Genomic DNA, 13,936 nt, shown 5'->3' on the forward strand with positions numbered 1-13,936 from the left:
CCCGATGCTCCGGCCCCGATGGGCCGGCTTCACTACGGCATGGATTACTTGTGATCTGAGCTTTTATAATCCTTGCGTGGTGGCTGCGGACTGTGCCCAGCTCCACCACAGTCAGAAGGGGGACTTTCCGCTGGCCCAGGGGGGCTTTGGCCATGGCTGGGGGGACTTGTAGGGGGTGGTCCGGGGTGGCGAGTAGGTTGCAGGGGGCACTATCTGGCAGGCCGGATCCGTGCAGGGCTGGCACGATGCTGTAAGACACGACCGCTGCAGGTCGCCACCATGCGCATGCGCAGCCTCGGACCCAGCAATTTTCCGTTCGAATCTGCAGGGAAACCCAGGGGTTTTTTGTGGTGCGGCTGCTAGCCCCCCCACCGGGCGGAGCATCGGCGTGGGTGCGGCGCCGACGTTTTGGTCACAATACTAGACACATGCTCCGGACACAGCCTCAAAGTCGGAGAATCCAGCCCTTAGTCTCAGGAACGGAGAATCACGTTGACTGACTATGAACAAGCTGTTTTATTATAGATGTCATTTGTACTGAGCCTCGCCTTGCTTTCGATCAATGTCTATGCACATGCACCAGGTGGTGGAGAGAAATGACATACCGAAAAGACAAGTAGGGATAGATTTTTGCTTTCATCGCAACAATAACTTTCATTTGTATGGTATCTTGGTTGGTAAAACTTCCCGAGGAACTTCACAAGAGTGTTATCAAAGTTTGACATCTCACCATGTAAGACGATGTTGAGGACAGGTGATTAGAAGCTTGGTCAAAGAGGCAGGTTTTAAGGAGCATCTTAAATTTAGGAAGGAATTCCAGATCTTTAGACTGAGGCAGCTGAAGGCACGCCCACTGATGCCAAAGAGACAAAAATGGAGGAGCACAGCTCTTGAGGTTACGGAGATAGGCAAGAGAGGGATTGTTTCCTTGTTTGAATGCAAGGGTACCACTCTGGTAACAGAGACTCCAAGGTCCCAAAATCCTCTATGGCCAGATTTTCCCTTCTGCACTCCAGTGAAGTGATATTTAGTGCCTGGATGGTAATGATGAAAATCGATGTCATAATGATTCAGAAGCTACTGTTGTATAATGAGGGAGGATATGTAATTGAAGCATATGTTTGGTCAGATTGAGGGGAGCCATATTGTGCTTTTTGTGATATTTTACCTAGTTTGATGCTGACTGAGTGGAAGCAATTACCTTGCTTCCCTTGATAACGGCACACCAATCTTTGGTTGAACTAGAATTAGTTCAGTGTACAAGCTGTAACTCTGTACCATGTCTTCTAAGTTTGCAGTTCAGAACCCGAAAACCTCCAAGCCGATCCAAGAAATAACACCTCTTTGCTTGTCCTCTGGCAAAGACCCAGAGTGGTTTACAGCGCATTACTTGAGAGATATGCTGTGATCCATCAACAATTGGATGGAGAAGACCAAACCAGATACCAGTTCCTGACAGATGGGGATCAGGACATGGTAATGTATAGCTCTAAATGTTAGCCGTCACAAGAAAATATTTTTTATGGTTTCAGACCGATGGTCAATATAAAGAGCAACTTAATATTAAACTGAGCTGAAATATGATCCTCATTCTAACCCGATGTTTACCTCTCTTGTTTCAGGGAGCCATCCTCAGCAATTTATTACCAAACACAAGTTATGTCGTTCAAGTGGTTGCGATATGTTCGGATGGTCTGTATGGAAAGTACAGTGACCAACTGATTGTGGACATACCCATGGAATTTGAAGACCCAGGTAAACGGGAACCCTAGTCTTCAGTCTTTCACCCTATTGAGTGGGTTTCCTGTTGTGCTGTGCTCTGTAGAAATAGACTTAAATTAAGTCTTTGGGCTCTGTGCAATCCTAATTAAAGAGAATTGAGCTTCTTTCTTTGCGAGTTATGAAATCCATGTTTATTTCAAATTTCTTCTTGTAATTAAAGATTGGGTTGTTGCTGATGCACAGATATACAAGTCCCTGGTTTGTGTTGGATTTCACATAGAACTTTCAAATTGAAATGTCAGTCAAATATTGTTTTTTATATTAATGGTGGTGGGATTCCCCTGTTTGTGTTCGCTTGTGTTAACTTTGCTTATGGCATTTTTCTTTTGAAAGCAATGATCAATATAGCTGATGCCTGCTGATAGTATGCCTGCTCTCTCAATCTCGTGTAGTAGTTTGTGGGTTATCTTTTGGACAGTCTCCCTTTGCTTTCGATTGGCTTTCTGTCTGGGATTTAAAGATAATATCAATGTGTTCTCTCCAAATTCTTTCAGAAGACCTTGCATTCAAAATGTTGCAGCAAATATGTTTGTGAATATGGTGCTTCCAAAAAGGTTTATTACTCAGTGTGAGATCATCATTCTTTGTTTGCCTGATGAGTTTCCAACTACCTCTATATCCAACCATATCCATACTACTTCTACAACCACCTATTTCCGCCATCATAATATCAGCCAAAGTTGCCTGTTCCTCAAAACCCTCAGCGACGCCTTTGCAAGATCATGAGAATTATGAGCAGAAGTCGGCCATTCAGTTCCTTGAGCCTATTCCACCACGCAATAAGATCATGGTATATCTGTTCTTCATTCCACATTCCCTTGATAACCTTTGATTCTCTTGCCTAGCAAGAATCTATCTACCTCCGTCATAAAAATAGATGGTGACCTCCTCTGCCTCCATCGTCTTCTGAGACAGAGCGTTCTAAAGTCACGTAATCCTCTGAGAGAGAAGAATTCTCCTAATCTCTGTCCTAAAATGGTGACCCATAATTTTAAAACAGTGCCCCCTAGTTCTGGACTCACACGAAGAAACATCCTTTCCACACCCACTGAAAGGGCATTCACGAATTGATATACTTCAATCACCTCTCTCTCTTCGAAATTCCAGAGGAAACATGCTCAGTCTGTCAAACCCTCATACCCTCAGCACGGTAGCATTGTGGATAGCACAATCGCTTCACAGCTCCAGGGTCCCAGGTTCGATTCCGGCTTGGGTCACTGTCTGTGCGGAGTCTGCATATCCTCCCCGTGTGTGCGTGGGTTTCCTCCGGGTGCTCCGGTTTCCTCCCACAGTCCAAAGATGTGCAGGTTAGGTGGATTGGCCATGATAAATTGCCTTTAGTGTCTAAAATTGGCCTTAGTGTTGGGTGGGGTTACTGGGTTATGGGGATAGGATGGAGGTGTTGACCTTGGGTAGGGTGCTCTTTCCAAGAGCCGGTGCAGACTCAATGGGCCGAATGGCCTCCTTCTGCACTGTAAATTCTATGAAATTCTATGAAATACCCTTGACTCCTTTGCCAGTCAATAATCTGTCTAACTCAGGTCTGAATATATTCCAGCTCCCAGTGCTGGAGAAGAGAATTCCAAAGTCTGATGACCCTCGAAGACAACAATTCCCCTAATTTCCATGTTAAAAAGGAGGCCCCTTATTTTTAAACACTTTCCACTCATTCTAAACCCTTCCACAAGACGAAACTCAAATCAGCAGAGTGAACCTTCTCTGAACTGCTTCCAATGAAATTATATTCCTCCTTAAGCAAGAGTACCAAAATTGTGCACAGTACTACGGGTGCCTTTATTATCTCTATACTGACTCTTTGAACATGCCCCTTCCATGCCTCCCTCATTCCATCCTCCATAAACGTGACGTCATCCAAAACCCTGCTGCCCATGTCCTTACTCACACGAAGTTGCATTCACTCTTTTCTTCACTGCCTCAACTTTAAAATTTTCATTCTTGTTTTTAAATCCCTCTATCAAAAGAACATAAGAACTAGGAGCAGGAGTAGGCCATCTGGCCCCTCAAGCCTGCTCTACCATTCAATGAGATCATGGCTGATCTTTTGTGGACTCAGCTCCACCTTCCGGCCCGAACACCATAACCCTTAATCCCTTTATTCTTCAAAAAACTATCTCTCTCTATCTTAAAAACATTTAATGAAGGAGCCTCAACTGCTTCATAAGACCATAAGACCATAAGACATAGGAGTGGAAGTAAGGCCACTCGGCCCATCGAGTCCACTCCGCCATTCAATCATGGCTGATGGGCATTTCAACTCCACCTACCAGCATTCTCCCCGTAGCCCTTAATTCCTCGCGACATCAAGAATTTATCTATCTCTGCCTTGAAGCCATTTAGCGTCCCGGCCTCCACTGCACTCCGCGGCAAGGAATTCCATAGATTCACAACCCTTTGGGTGAAGAAGTTCCTCCGAAACTCCGTCCTAAATCTACTTCCGCTTATTTTGAGGTTATGAATGAAATGAAATGAAAATGAAAAATGAAATGAAAATCTCTTATTGTCACGAGTAGGCTTTAATGAAGTTACTGTGAAAAGCCCCTAGTCGCCACATTCCGGCACCTGTTCGGGGAGGCTGGTACGGGAATGCCCCCTAGTTCTGCTTTCACCCACCAGTGGAAACAACCTGCCCGCATCTATCCTATCTATTCCATTCATAATTTTATATGTTTCTATAAGATCCCCCTGCATCCTTCTAAATTCCAATGAGTACAGTCCCAGTCTACTCAACCTCTCCTCGTAATCCAACCCCTTGAGGTCTGGGATTAACCTAGTGAATCTCCACTGCACACCCTCCAACACCAATACGTCATTTCTCAGGTAAGGAGACCAAATCTGAACAAAATACTCACTAACACCTGATACAATTGCAGCATAACCTCCCTAGTCTTAAACTCCATCCCTCTAGCAATGAAGGACAAAATTTGCCTTCTTAATCACCTGTTGCACCTGTAAACCAACTTTTTGTGACTCATGCACTAGCACACCCAGGTCTCTCTGCACAGCAGCATTGTATGCTTTTTCATTCAATTTGATACTCTCCTTTATTTCCTTAGATATCCACGGTCGATTTTCCCTCTTACTACCGTCCTTCCTTTTTGTTGGTATAAACCTTTGCTGAGCACTGTGAAAAATTGCTTGGAAGGTTCTCCACTGTTCCTCAACTGTTTCACCATAAAGTCTTTGCTCCCAGTCTACCTTAGCTAGCTGTTCTCTCATCCCATTGTAATCTCCTTTGTTTAAGCACAAAACACTAGTGTTTGATTTAACCTTCTCACCCTCCATCTGTATTTTAAATTCCACCATATTATAATATCTCCTTCCGAGAGGATCCCTAACTATGAGATCATTAATCAATCCTGTCTCATTACACAGGACCAACCCACCTCTGCCTATCACTGTAACTTCCTCCAGCCTTCTGAGATATCTGTGCACTTCTAATTCTGAATTCTAAATCCCCGATTTTAATCCCTCCACCATAGGTCATTGGGCCATCATCATCTGCCAGAGCATAAACTCTGGAAATCCCTCTCTACATTTCACCGTCTCTCTATCACCCTTTCCTCTTTTAAGATGCTCCTTAAAAACCTCCTTCTTCAACCAAGCCCTTGGTCAACTGACCTAATATCTCTTTATTTTGTGTGAGTTTTGTTCATAATACTTTTATGAAGCACATGTGGGTGTTTAACGTGCTACACAAACACAAGTTGTTGCAGTGGAGTGCTTGATAAGGAGGTATATTCAGATAAGGTGTTTTAGTTACAATTAGCTGATTATATTTGCAAGATTTAATAAGGTTTGGAGGGAATGAAGAGAACCAAGCCTTGTCATAATTATAGCAGCCAGGCGGAATCCTATTTCCCTTCTCCTCTGCTTCATTGTAACTTTGATGCCTTTGTATCATTTACCTAAAGTTGCAAGTGAAGTTGCCTCAATCCCATTGGCTAGGTTTACTGGGCATTTCCTAATTGCTAAGCCTGAAGCCTCAATCAAGACACGCAAGTATATCATTGCTATTCCATACAGGCTAATATATACAGAAAAATCCTGTTTATGTCCTACTCTGTGGTGTTGCAAAACAGAACAGTTAAACCGATTTATCGGAGTGATCAGTACTTCAATCTAAGCTTGAATCGCAGTATTTCTAGATGAACTGAAGAGGAATATGTTTTTATACTTCTAAAATATAAATATGTGTCAAAATAACTAGTTGTTTGAACCTATTGGAAGAACATTAAATTAATTATTGGGTACTATCAGTTGAGAACCTCCAATCACTGCAGCAAACATCTACCAAGCACTGGAAATGATTAAGAGAAAATCTGCTGCTTCCAGTTTTGGTATGAATCCCTTTGCACCAGACTTCATTCAAGCGATACATTGGTTGTTTGTTGTTTCTGTTGCACTAGTGATGCACAAGAACTTTAATCTGTTCTTATAGCGAGTTTTTACCTGGAACAAGTTGCTAGTCTGTTGCCAGAGGCTTCTAGCTTGAGGGGTGCCACTGCGCACCTAGTGTGGCTGACCAGGAGTCTCTCCCACTCTTACCGTCTGCTACTAGCATGTTGGAAGGACTTGACAGGTTGACACTCAAACTGTTTGACTGTGTTATGAACACACCTTCCAAGGCCGTCATGTTCTGGGGTGGGACTCAAACCTGAAGATTCTGAACCCAATTTTAGCTGATTATGTCCCTGAAACTGTATTGATTCACTGTGAAATGTAATTATGGTTTAAGTAAATTATATGCATGACCAAAATCAAATTCTTTTCAACTGTTGTCCCTCCTACTACTCATTTTCTGAGCCCAGAAGGCCCGGCATGTGGGAGGCACGGTGGCACAGTGGTTAGCACTGCTGCCTCACAACGCCAAGGACCCGGGTTTGATTCTGACCTCGGTGATTATGTGGAGTTTGCACATTCTGGTTTGGGTCTGGTTTAGCACACTGGGCTAAATAGCTGTCTTGTAATGCAGAACAAGGCAGAGCGTAGATTTAATTCCCGTACAGGCCTCCCTGAACAGGTGCCGGAATGTGGCGATTAGGGGCTTTTCACAGTAACTTCACTGAAGCCTACTTGTGACAATAAGTGATTGTTATTATTATTCTCCCCATGTCTGCGTGGGTTTCCTCCAAGTGCTCCGGTTTCCACCCACAGTCCAAAGATGTGCGGGTTAGGTAGATTGGCTATGATAAATTGCCTTTTAAGTGTCCAAAGGTTGGGTGGAATCACGGGAATAGGGCGGGACATTGCTCTTTTGAAGGGTCGGTGCAGACTTGATGGGCTGAATGGTCTCCTGCACCGTAGGGATTCTAGAATTCTAAGGATAAACCTGTGTAAATTTAATTCATACAATCTCCTGGTATAAATCTTTATATCCTATCCTTGAAATATTGATCATGTTTGTTGAGTTGAGATAATTAATTACAGTAGCAATCAATAGTACACAGCAAATAAAATTTACAGTTCAGTTGTCTATTATTGTTTAAGAACTCATTCAGCCATTTGTCCTGTCTTTTGATCAATAGGCAGTAAACCTAAAAATACATAACTCCAGATCTGTGACTCATGCATTGAATGCTATACTTCATTTTCATGCATTGACCTTCACTCTGCCTTAGGTCTCTTTCTCAGCCACATTTGGCATCAGTATATTCTCAAAGACTGACATTGATTGCATTGATTTGTGTCCATGATGAGACATCTTTTCAGCCTCTTCAGTAAGCCTGATTGCTTTTGGAAACTTTTGCTTTCAGCCACATTAAGTACATCTCCCTTTTGAAGTTTACAACATTTCCTTTTCTAAACTAAATTAAGTAACTGTAAGTATTTTTCTTTTTATAACCTCAGTTTTCCAGATGTTTCATACGTTCACAAAAATAAAGTGTTACAAAGGTTATTACTTCCTTGGACCAGGTTTAACCAGCTTCTGAATGAGGGGCAGATAAGTGTAAGCTTGAGTTGGATATTTAGCCCAAATTACCAAAAGACACCGCAACTTAAAGGAATAGGATCTGTTCATACTTGTGGCTGCAGAAATATGCCGTGATAGGCACTTTAATTCCTCGCAGCCATTCTGTAGAAATAAACAGATCATTAGTCATGTCATGGTTACTGAGGCTGGGATGGTGATCATTCTGTTGAGCCAAGCTTGTGAATGATTTTTTTTTAATGCACCTATAAAACTCCATAAAGTGAATGAAGCATAAAGAATTTCCATGTGTGACCTATTTTGGCTGCATTTTGTTTTGTTTGCCTTAAATTTCAGCATATGTTACTCAAAGTGTCTACTGCTCTTTCTATGTGCATTTAGCATCATCCACATTTTCACTCACATTTGTGTGTATTTAAAAGTCTAAGTGGGTCCACACTAATGTGTTCTTATTCTAATATTTTATGTTTTCATCTATATGCCAAAGAGATCAACTTTATGCATTTAGCCAAATATAGAAGTCCAAAAGGGTTTACAACTTCTGATGGGACCAGAGGCGGACTTTCAATGAAACACATATCGCTGCAGCGCAGGGCCCCGGCCAATGGGGCGGGCCCTTAGAATGAGCTTATCAGCAGGCAACACAGAACAACATCGGGCCCTGATTTGTGGACTCCCCTTTAGAGTGGGACAACAGTTTGCCAGATGTTGAGAGGGGTGGAGACTTATTCAGATACAGATCATAGAATCATAGAATTTACAGTGTAGAAGGAGGCCATTCGGCCCATAGAGTCTGCAACAGCCCAAGGAAAGAGCACCCCACTTAAACCCACACCTCCACCCTATCCCCGTAATCCAGTAACCCAATCTCACTTTATTGGACACAAACCTGCACATTTTTGGACTGTGGGAGGAAACCGGAGCATCCAGAGGAAACCCACGCAGGCTCCACACAGACAGTGACCCAAGCAGGGAATCACACCTGGAGCTGTGAAGCAACTGTGCTAGCCATTGTGCTAGTGTGCTGCCCTCTCCGAATTGGTATGAAGTTTCTGAACTTTCATTGAGTAAAGGTGCAAAGCAACAGCCGGGTTTCTGGCTGTCGGTCTAGCAGGCAGTGGTCTAGTCGGATCTGCAAAGCTTTCAATAAGGCAAGGAGGAGGCGCTGTCCAATGGGGAGCAGGAGAGCAGTGGGGTGACTCTTGACCTCCTGGCCAGGGCTGAGCAGGACGGGCAACCAACCAAAAAGAACAGAGGCCACCAGGCCAGATAGCTAGCAGCAGCAGAGTGCCAGGAGCACAGGCACTCGTCGAGGGCCGAGGCCAGTGGCCCGGCGACCCAAGCAAGAGTCTAGATATGAGCAGAGCACCAGTCTGGAGGTGTGAATGAGGTCAGGCAAGCACTGGCATCGAGTCTTGGGGAATCAGGGAGCATTGGCCAAAGGGAGCGGGGTGCCTCGACCAGAGCTAGAGGCCAGCCACACAGAGATGGCAGTGAGAGGGCTGGGCTGGGCAGCCACCGAACCAGGCAGTGAGGGCGAGAGAGAGAAAGCAGAGGCCAGATAGCCATCAGCAACCAGGCAGCCAGCCAGGAGCACATGCTGCCATTGAGGATCAAGGCCCGGCCACCTGAACGAAAGCTGATAGGTGAGCAGACCAGCAGTCGGGAGATGCGATGAAGGGCAGGCAAGCATTGACATCGTGTCCAGGGGAATCGGGGAGCAGTGGCTAGTGGGAGCAGTCATTGGGGCCGGGGTCCAATGCCATTTGCGACCAGCAGCTACGACACCAGAATGTGGAGCCACACCCCCAAGAGGGAGAGCATAGTCCCCCAAAAGTGAAGGTCCGCCTCTGTATAGGTCAATAGAATTACTCCGTTACACCCAGTCATTTAAACTGGTGAGCGAAGAATTCAAATCAGGGGCGAAATTCTCCGACCCCCCCGCAGGGTCAGAGAATCGCCCGGGACCGGCGAAAATTCCGCCCCTGCTGTGGCCGGACTTCTCTGCCACCCGGGAATTGGCGGGGACCGGAATCGCGCCGCGCCGATCGGCGTGCCCCCTGCGGTGATTCTCCGGCCCGCAACGGGCCGAAGTCCCGCCGCTGAGAGGACTCTCCCGCCGACGTGGTTTCAGCCACCTCTGGTGCCGGTGGGATTGGCGGCGCGAGCGGGCCCCCGGGGTCCTGGGTGGGGGGCGCGGAGCGATCGGACCCCGGAGGGTGCCCCCACGGTGGCCAGGCCCACGATCGGGGAACACCGATCGGCGGGCGGGCCAGTGCCGTGGGGGCACTCTTTTTCATGGCGGAGGCGGAAGAGAACCCCCCTACCGCGCATGCGCCAGTGGTGACATCAGCTACTGCTGAGGCACCGGCACATGCGCGAACCGGCGAAGGCCTTTCGGCCAGCCCTGACGCCGGACGGCGATGTCAAAGGCCGTTGGCGTCAGTTTTGGCGCCAGTTGGCGTGGCGCCAACCACTCCGGCGCAGGCCTAGCCCCCTAATGTGCAGAGAATTCCGCACCTTTGGGGAGGCCCGACGACGGAGTGGTTGGCGCCACTCCGCTACGCCGGGACCCCCCCCGCCCCGCCGGGTAGGGGAGAATCCTGGCCCAGCTCTCTTAAAATGGGAGTCTTGGACCCACATTTCATTCCGAGTGCTCCCAAGGTTTTGTTATTGCCCCTCTTCTCTCCTATAAGTTTGGAGTTTTTACTTCACAGGGCTATCCTTCTATGTTAAAAGATATATAGTTAATATTTTGCTTCCATTTGTGTATTTTTTAGCGTACTTTTTATTTGTACATTTGCTTCAAACATATTACAGGATATAATAGAGGTTGGCTATCGTCGTGAAAAACATGTTTAGTTTCATCAGTGCATTACATTCTTTCAAATTGGTGATGCCTTTTACTTAATTTTTGAAGAATTGGTTGTGTTTGCTTTCGATATTTTTAGCCATCTTAGAGCTCCGGGGCTTGCTACAGAAGTTTATTTCAGTCTAGAATCAAACTGCGAGCCACCTTTGTGGTAGAAAAGGGGAAACCATTTTAGAGACAGCTTTGGGGTACACTAAACAAATGCTGAGTACCTTGTTGGTGGTGGCAGTTTCCTCCCAGCCTTGTGTCATTTCTAAAATTTCTCATGTGAGGACCTGGTTTAAGAAGTTCATGATGAACGTATCTGATAAGAAACAATGGATTTTGATGTCCAGCACATCAATCTGGCTGGCACTTTCCTTGCCTAACCATGTGGGTTTTCCTTCTGTTGCTGATGACATTATCAGCTACCTGGTGTAGAAACTCTGATTGACGATTGTTGCAGGACATTAACTGGAGGACTGGTACCAAAGTTGTTTGTTATTTATTCAGTGTTCGGTATTGATTGGTTTTCAGATCGGTAACAATGTTTTGTTGATCGCTCTGCCTTCACCTGATGAAACCATTGTTTGATTGGGACAATGTGTTTATACTGTGATCAGGAAAATATTGTACACACACAATAATAAACCTTCCCTTCCACTCAGGAGAAACCTTTTGTTACCGTGATATTCCTAGCAAGGGTTCCAACTTGGAAATGTCAGTTCTCTAATGAGTGAATATGGATGGCCATCCTTGGGGGAAGGGGTTTGCTTGGAATTGAGATGGTTTCAAGATGACATGCTTGGCATCGAGAAATTGGAATCAGGTTCACCTCCTTTGCAGACGCTAATAAGCCAGAGCAGTGTGCACTAATCCCAGGGAACTGTTGATTATTGACTGCCCAAGTAGGCTTACTAATGGGACAGAACGTTAGAATCCTGGATGAGAACCCAACTATTTGCAATTTGTAAACGATCCTCCGTCCAGTGGGGAGGGCTAGCAGCCGCACAGCATAAAGCCCCCAGCTATATCTGTGGATACGGCCGGAGAATTCCCAGATCCATGGCTGCGCATGCGAACAGCGCTGGCCGTGTGCAGACCCAGTCTGACAAATAATGCCCCCAGTAAACCCCTCGCCACTCCATGATCATCCCCCACCAGTCCCTCCCAGCCCCCACTGAAGCCCTTCCTACCAGCAGAAAGGGCACTCCCCTCCCCAACTGTGGTGGTGCTGGACTCACTACGCCACGCGGGTTCCACCAAAAATAAATAAGTGTTCCACTCCATCAGAAACTCAGCCCTTTGGGGGCGGAGCGTCGCGAGAGGGCCTCAGGTGACATCCTGAGGCAGTCCATATGGCTTGCGGCGTACTCCCCAAATAGATTGTTTTTGAGGGGGCAGAGCATCGCAAAAGCGGAACCGCCCCGATTTCGGTGCAAACGGGGAATCTCCGGCTGACCGCCGAATGCAATATCGGTGCCGGCGACCGGAGAATCTCGCCCTCAATCTGTGTACATCCTAACCCAGGTTTTCGTAACATTACTGCAAAATAATATCAAATATAACAATTTCTCATGTTCATCTCACTAGAAAAATAGATAGATTACTGGGGGCTGGGTTACTTCCCATTCAATGGTGCGGCATGGTGGCACAGTGGTTAGCACTGCTGCTTCACAGCGCCAGGAACCTGGGTTCGATTCTGACCTTAGGTGACTGTGTGGCGTTTGCACACTCTCCCCATGTCACAGTGGGTTTCCTTCGGGTGCTACGGTTTCCTCCGACAGTCCAAAGATGTGCAGGTTAGGTGGATTGACCATTCTAAATTGTCGCTTGGTGTCCAAAGATTAATTGTGTTGCAGGGTTACGGGGAAAGGGCAGGGTATCGGGCCTTGGTAGAGTACTCTTTTGGAAGGTCAGTGCAGACTCGATAGGCCGACTAGCCTCCTTTTGCACTGTAGGTATTCTATGATTTTAGAACCCAATGAGGTAAAGGAGGCTAAACTGAACAAACAACAGTAACCTTATTTGCACTCTTCAGGCAACAGGTCAAATTCCATCTGTACCTCAATGTATACTTGAGAGGCTTAGGTATTTTGGACATGGCACCACCAAAAATAACCTTGTGTTTTCAATATACAACAATGGAAACACTGCTTGTGTAGATTGCTCAGAATTTTGACAAGCATGTGGTGTTCAATTTACCTGTGCTTGATTATGTGAGTCTGTTTACAATTGATGCTGACTGTGTTCGATTAATTAAGTCTGGGTGTGGATTCAGAAAAATGAAGAAAGCTGGAAACTTGCTGCTAGAGACATGAGAAAACAAACTTTTTTTAAAGCTCCTGCAAACAAACTCCTATTATCCTTCATCTCTACATATAGCTCCGAGATAGAAAATATGCAGCAGATGGGCTGCAAGTGCCAGGAAGGAAAACAATTAATAAATCACCTGCTCCATTCCGTGCAAGAAAATTGGAGTGAAGAGCACAATAAATGAACGTGGTCTCCATATTGAGTATACAGAATGTTTAATAGATTAACCTTGTAAACTTTATTCATACCACAGTGGAAAATATTAAGTCAAAAACTTACTTTACGCTACTTAAATAACATGTCACTTCTAATGATTATCTCTTATTAACGGCTGTTGAGCCACGTTATATCTATTTGGGACATGCTTATATCAGTGTGCGTGTATTGTTTGTGGTAAATAAAGCTATGTTTTAATTGAATTTGCTTACCATTGTGAAAAATGCCTGAAGCTACTGAGGATGTTTTGCAATTGGATAATACTTCACAACCAGTGCTATCTAACTACAGGGAAGTTGGGAATCTCATCACCATTTCTTTTCAGCATTGCACGTGGCAAAACAAAGGTAAGATCATCCGGTTATTGTAACATTTGTTTACTATAGACATTTTTAAAGAAGGTTAGTGGGAAAAATGCAGGGTTTTAGAAGATTCATGCCACCCATTTGAAGGAAGAAGTGGAATGAATTGATCTTGATATGAAGGTTGTGTCAACGCCAGACATTGCTGGCTGCATTGTAAATCGTACAAGCGGCATTTTTTTTCCGATAGCTATGTGCAATTAATTTAATCTTGGAAACAGAATGTGCAGTACAGGTTTCCCTCAAGATATGTGAATGGGCATATCCTGCATACTTTTAAAATCCTAACCTCTACTGTTAGTACCTGGGTTCCTACATTTATCCATGGCACTGAGTGTTTTTAATTATGAAAAAAACTATTTTGAATGTAGCATTCTTACATAAACTGCCTACAAAATTCAGATATGTGCCTCACAAATTTGTTCTACCGAAGTGCTGTAGTTTCGAAAATATATAATT

The 13,936-nt window shown here is 45.1% G+C and overlaps 1 protein-coding gene across 4 annotated transcripts in view; it reads left to right on the top strand.

Moving 5' to 3' along the window:
• ptprz1a (protein tyrosine phosphatase receptor type Z1a) overlaps positions 1-13,936 on the top strand; it is a 256,830-nt gene that overhangs the window by 151,347 nt on the left and 91,547 nt on the right. For all 4 annotated transcript variants that reach the window (XM_038781321.1, XM_038781324.1, XM_038781322.1 and 1 more), the window contains exons 9-10: positions 1,292-1,476; positions 1,623-1,755. In XM_038781321.1, the coding sequence (XP_038637249.1) occupies positions 1,292-1,476; positions 1,623-1,755 (318 nt within the window). The remainder of the gene's footprint in view (positions 1-1,291; positions 1,477-1,622; positions 1,756-13,936) is intronic.

This window comes from Scyliorhinus canicula, chromosome 20 (assembly GCF_902713615.1).
Source record: "Scyliorhinus canicula chromosome 20, sScyCan1.1, whole genome shotgun sequence".
In the NCBI taxonomy this organism is placed as follows: domain Eukaryota; kingdom Metazoa; phylum Chordata; class Chondrichthyes; order Carcharhiniformes; family Scyliorhinidae; genus Scyliorhinus; species Scyliorhinus canicula.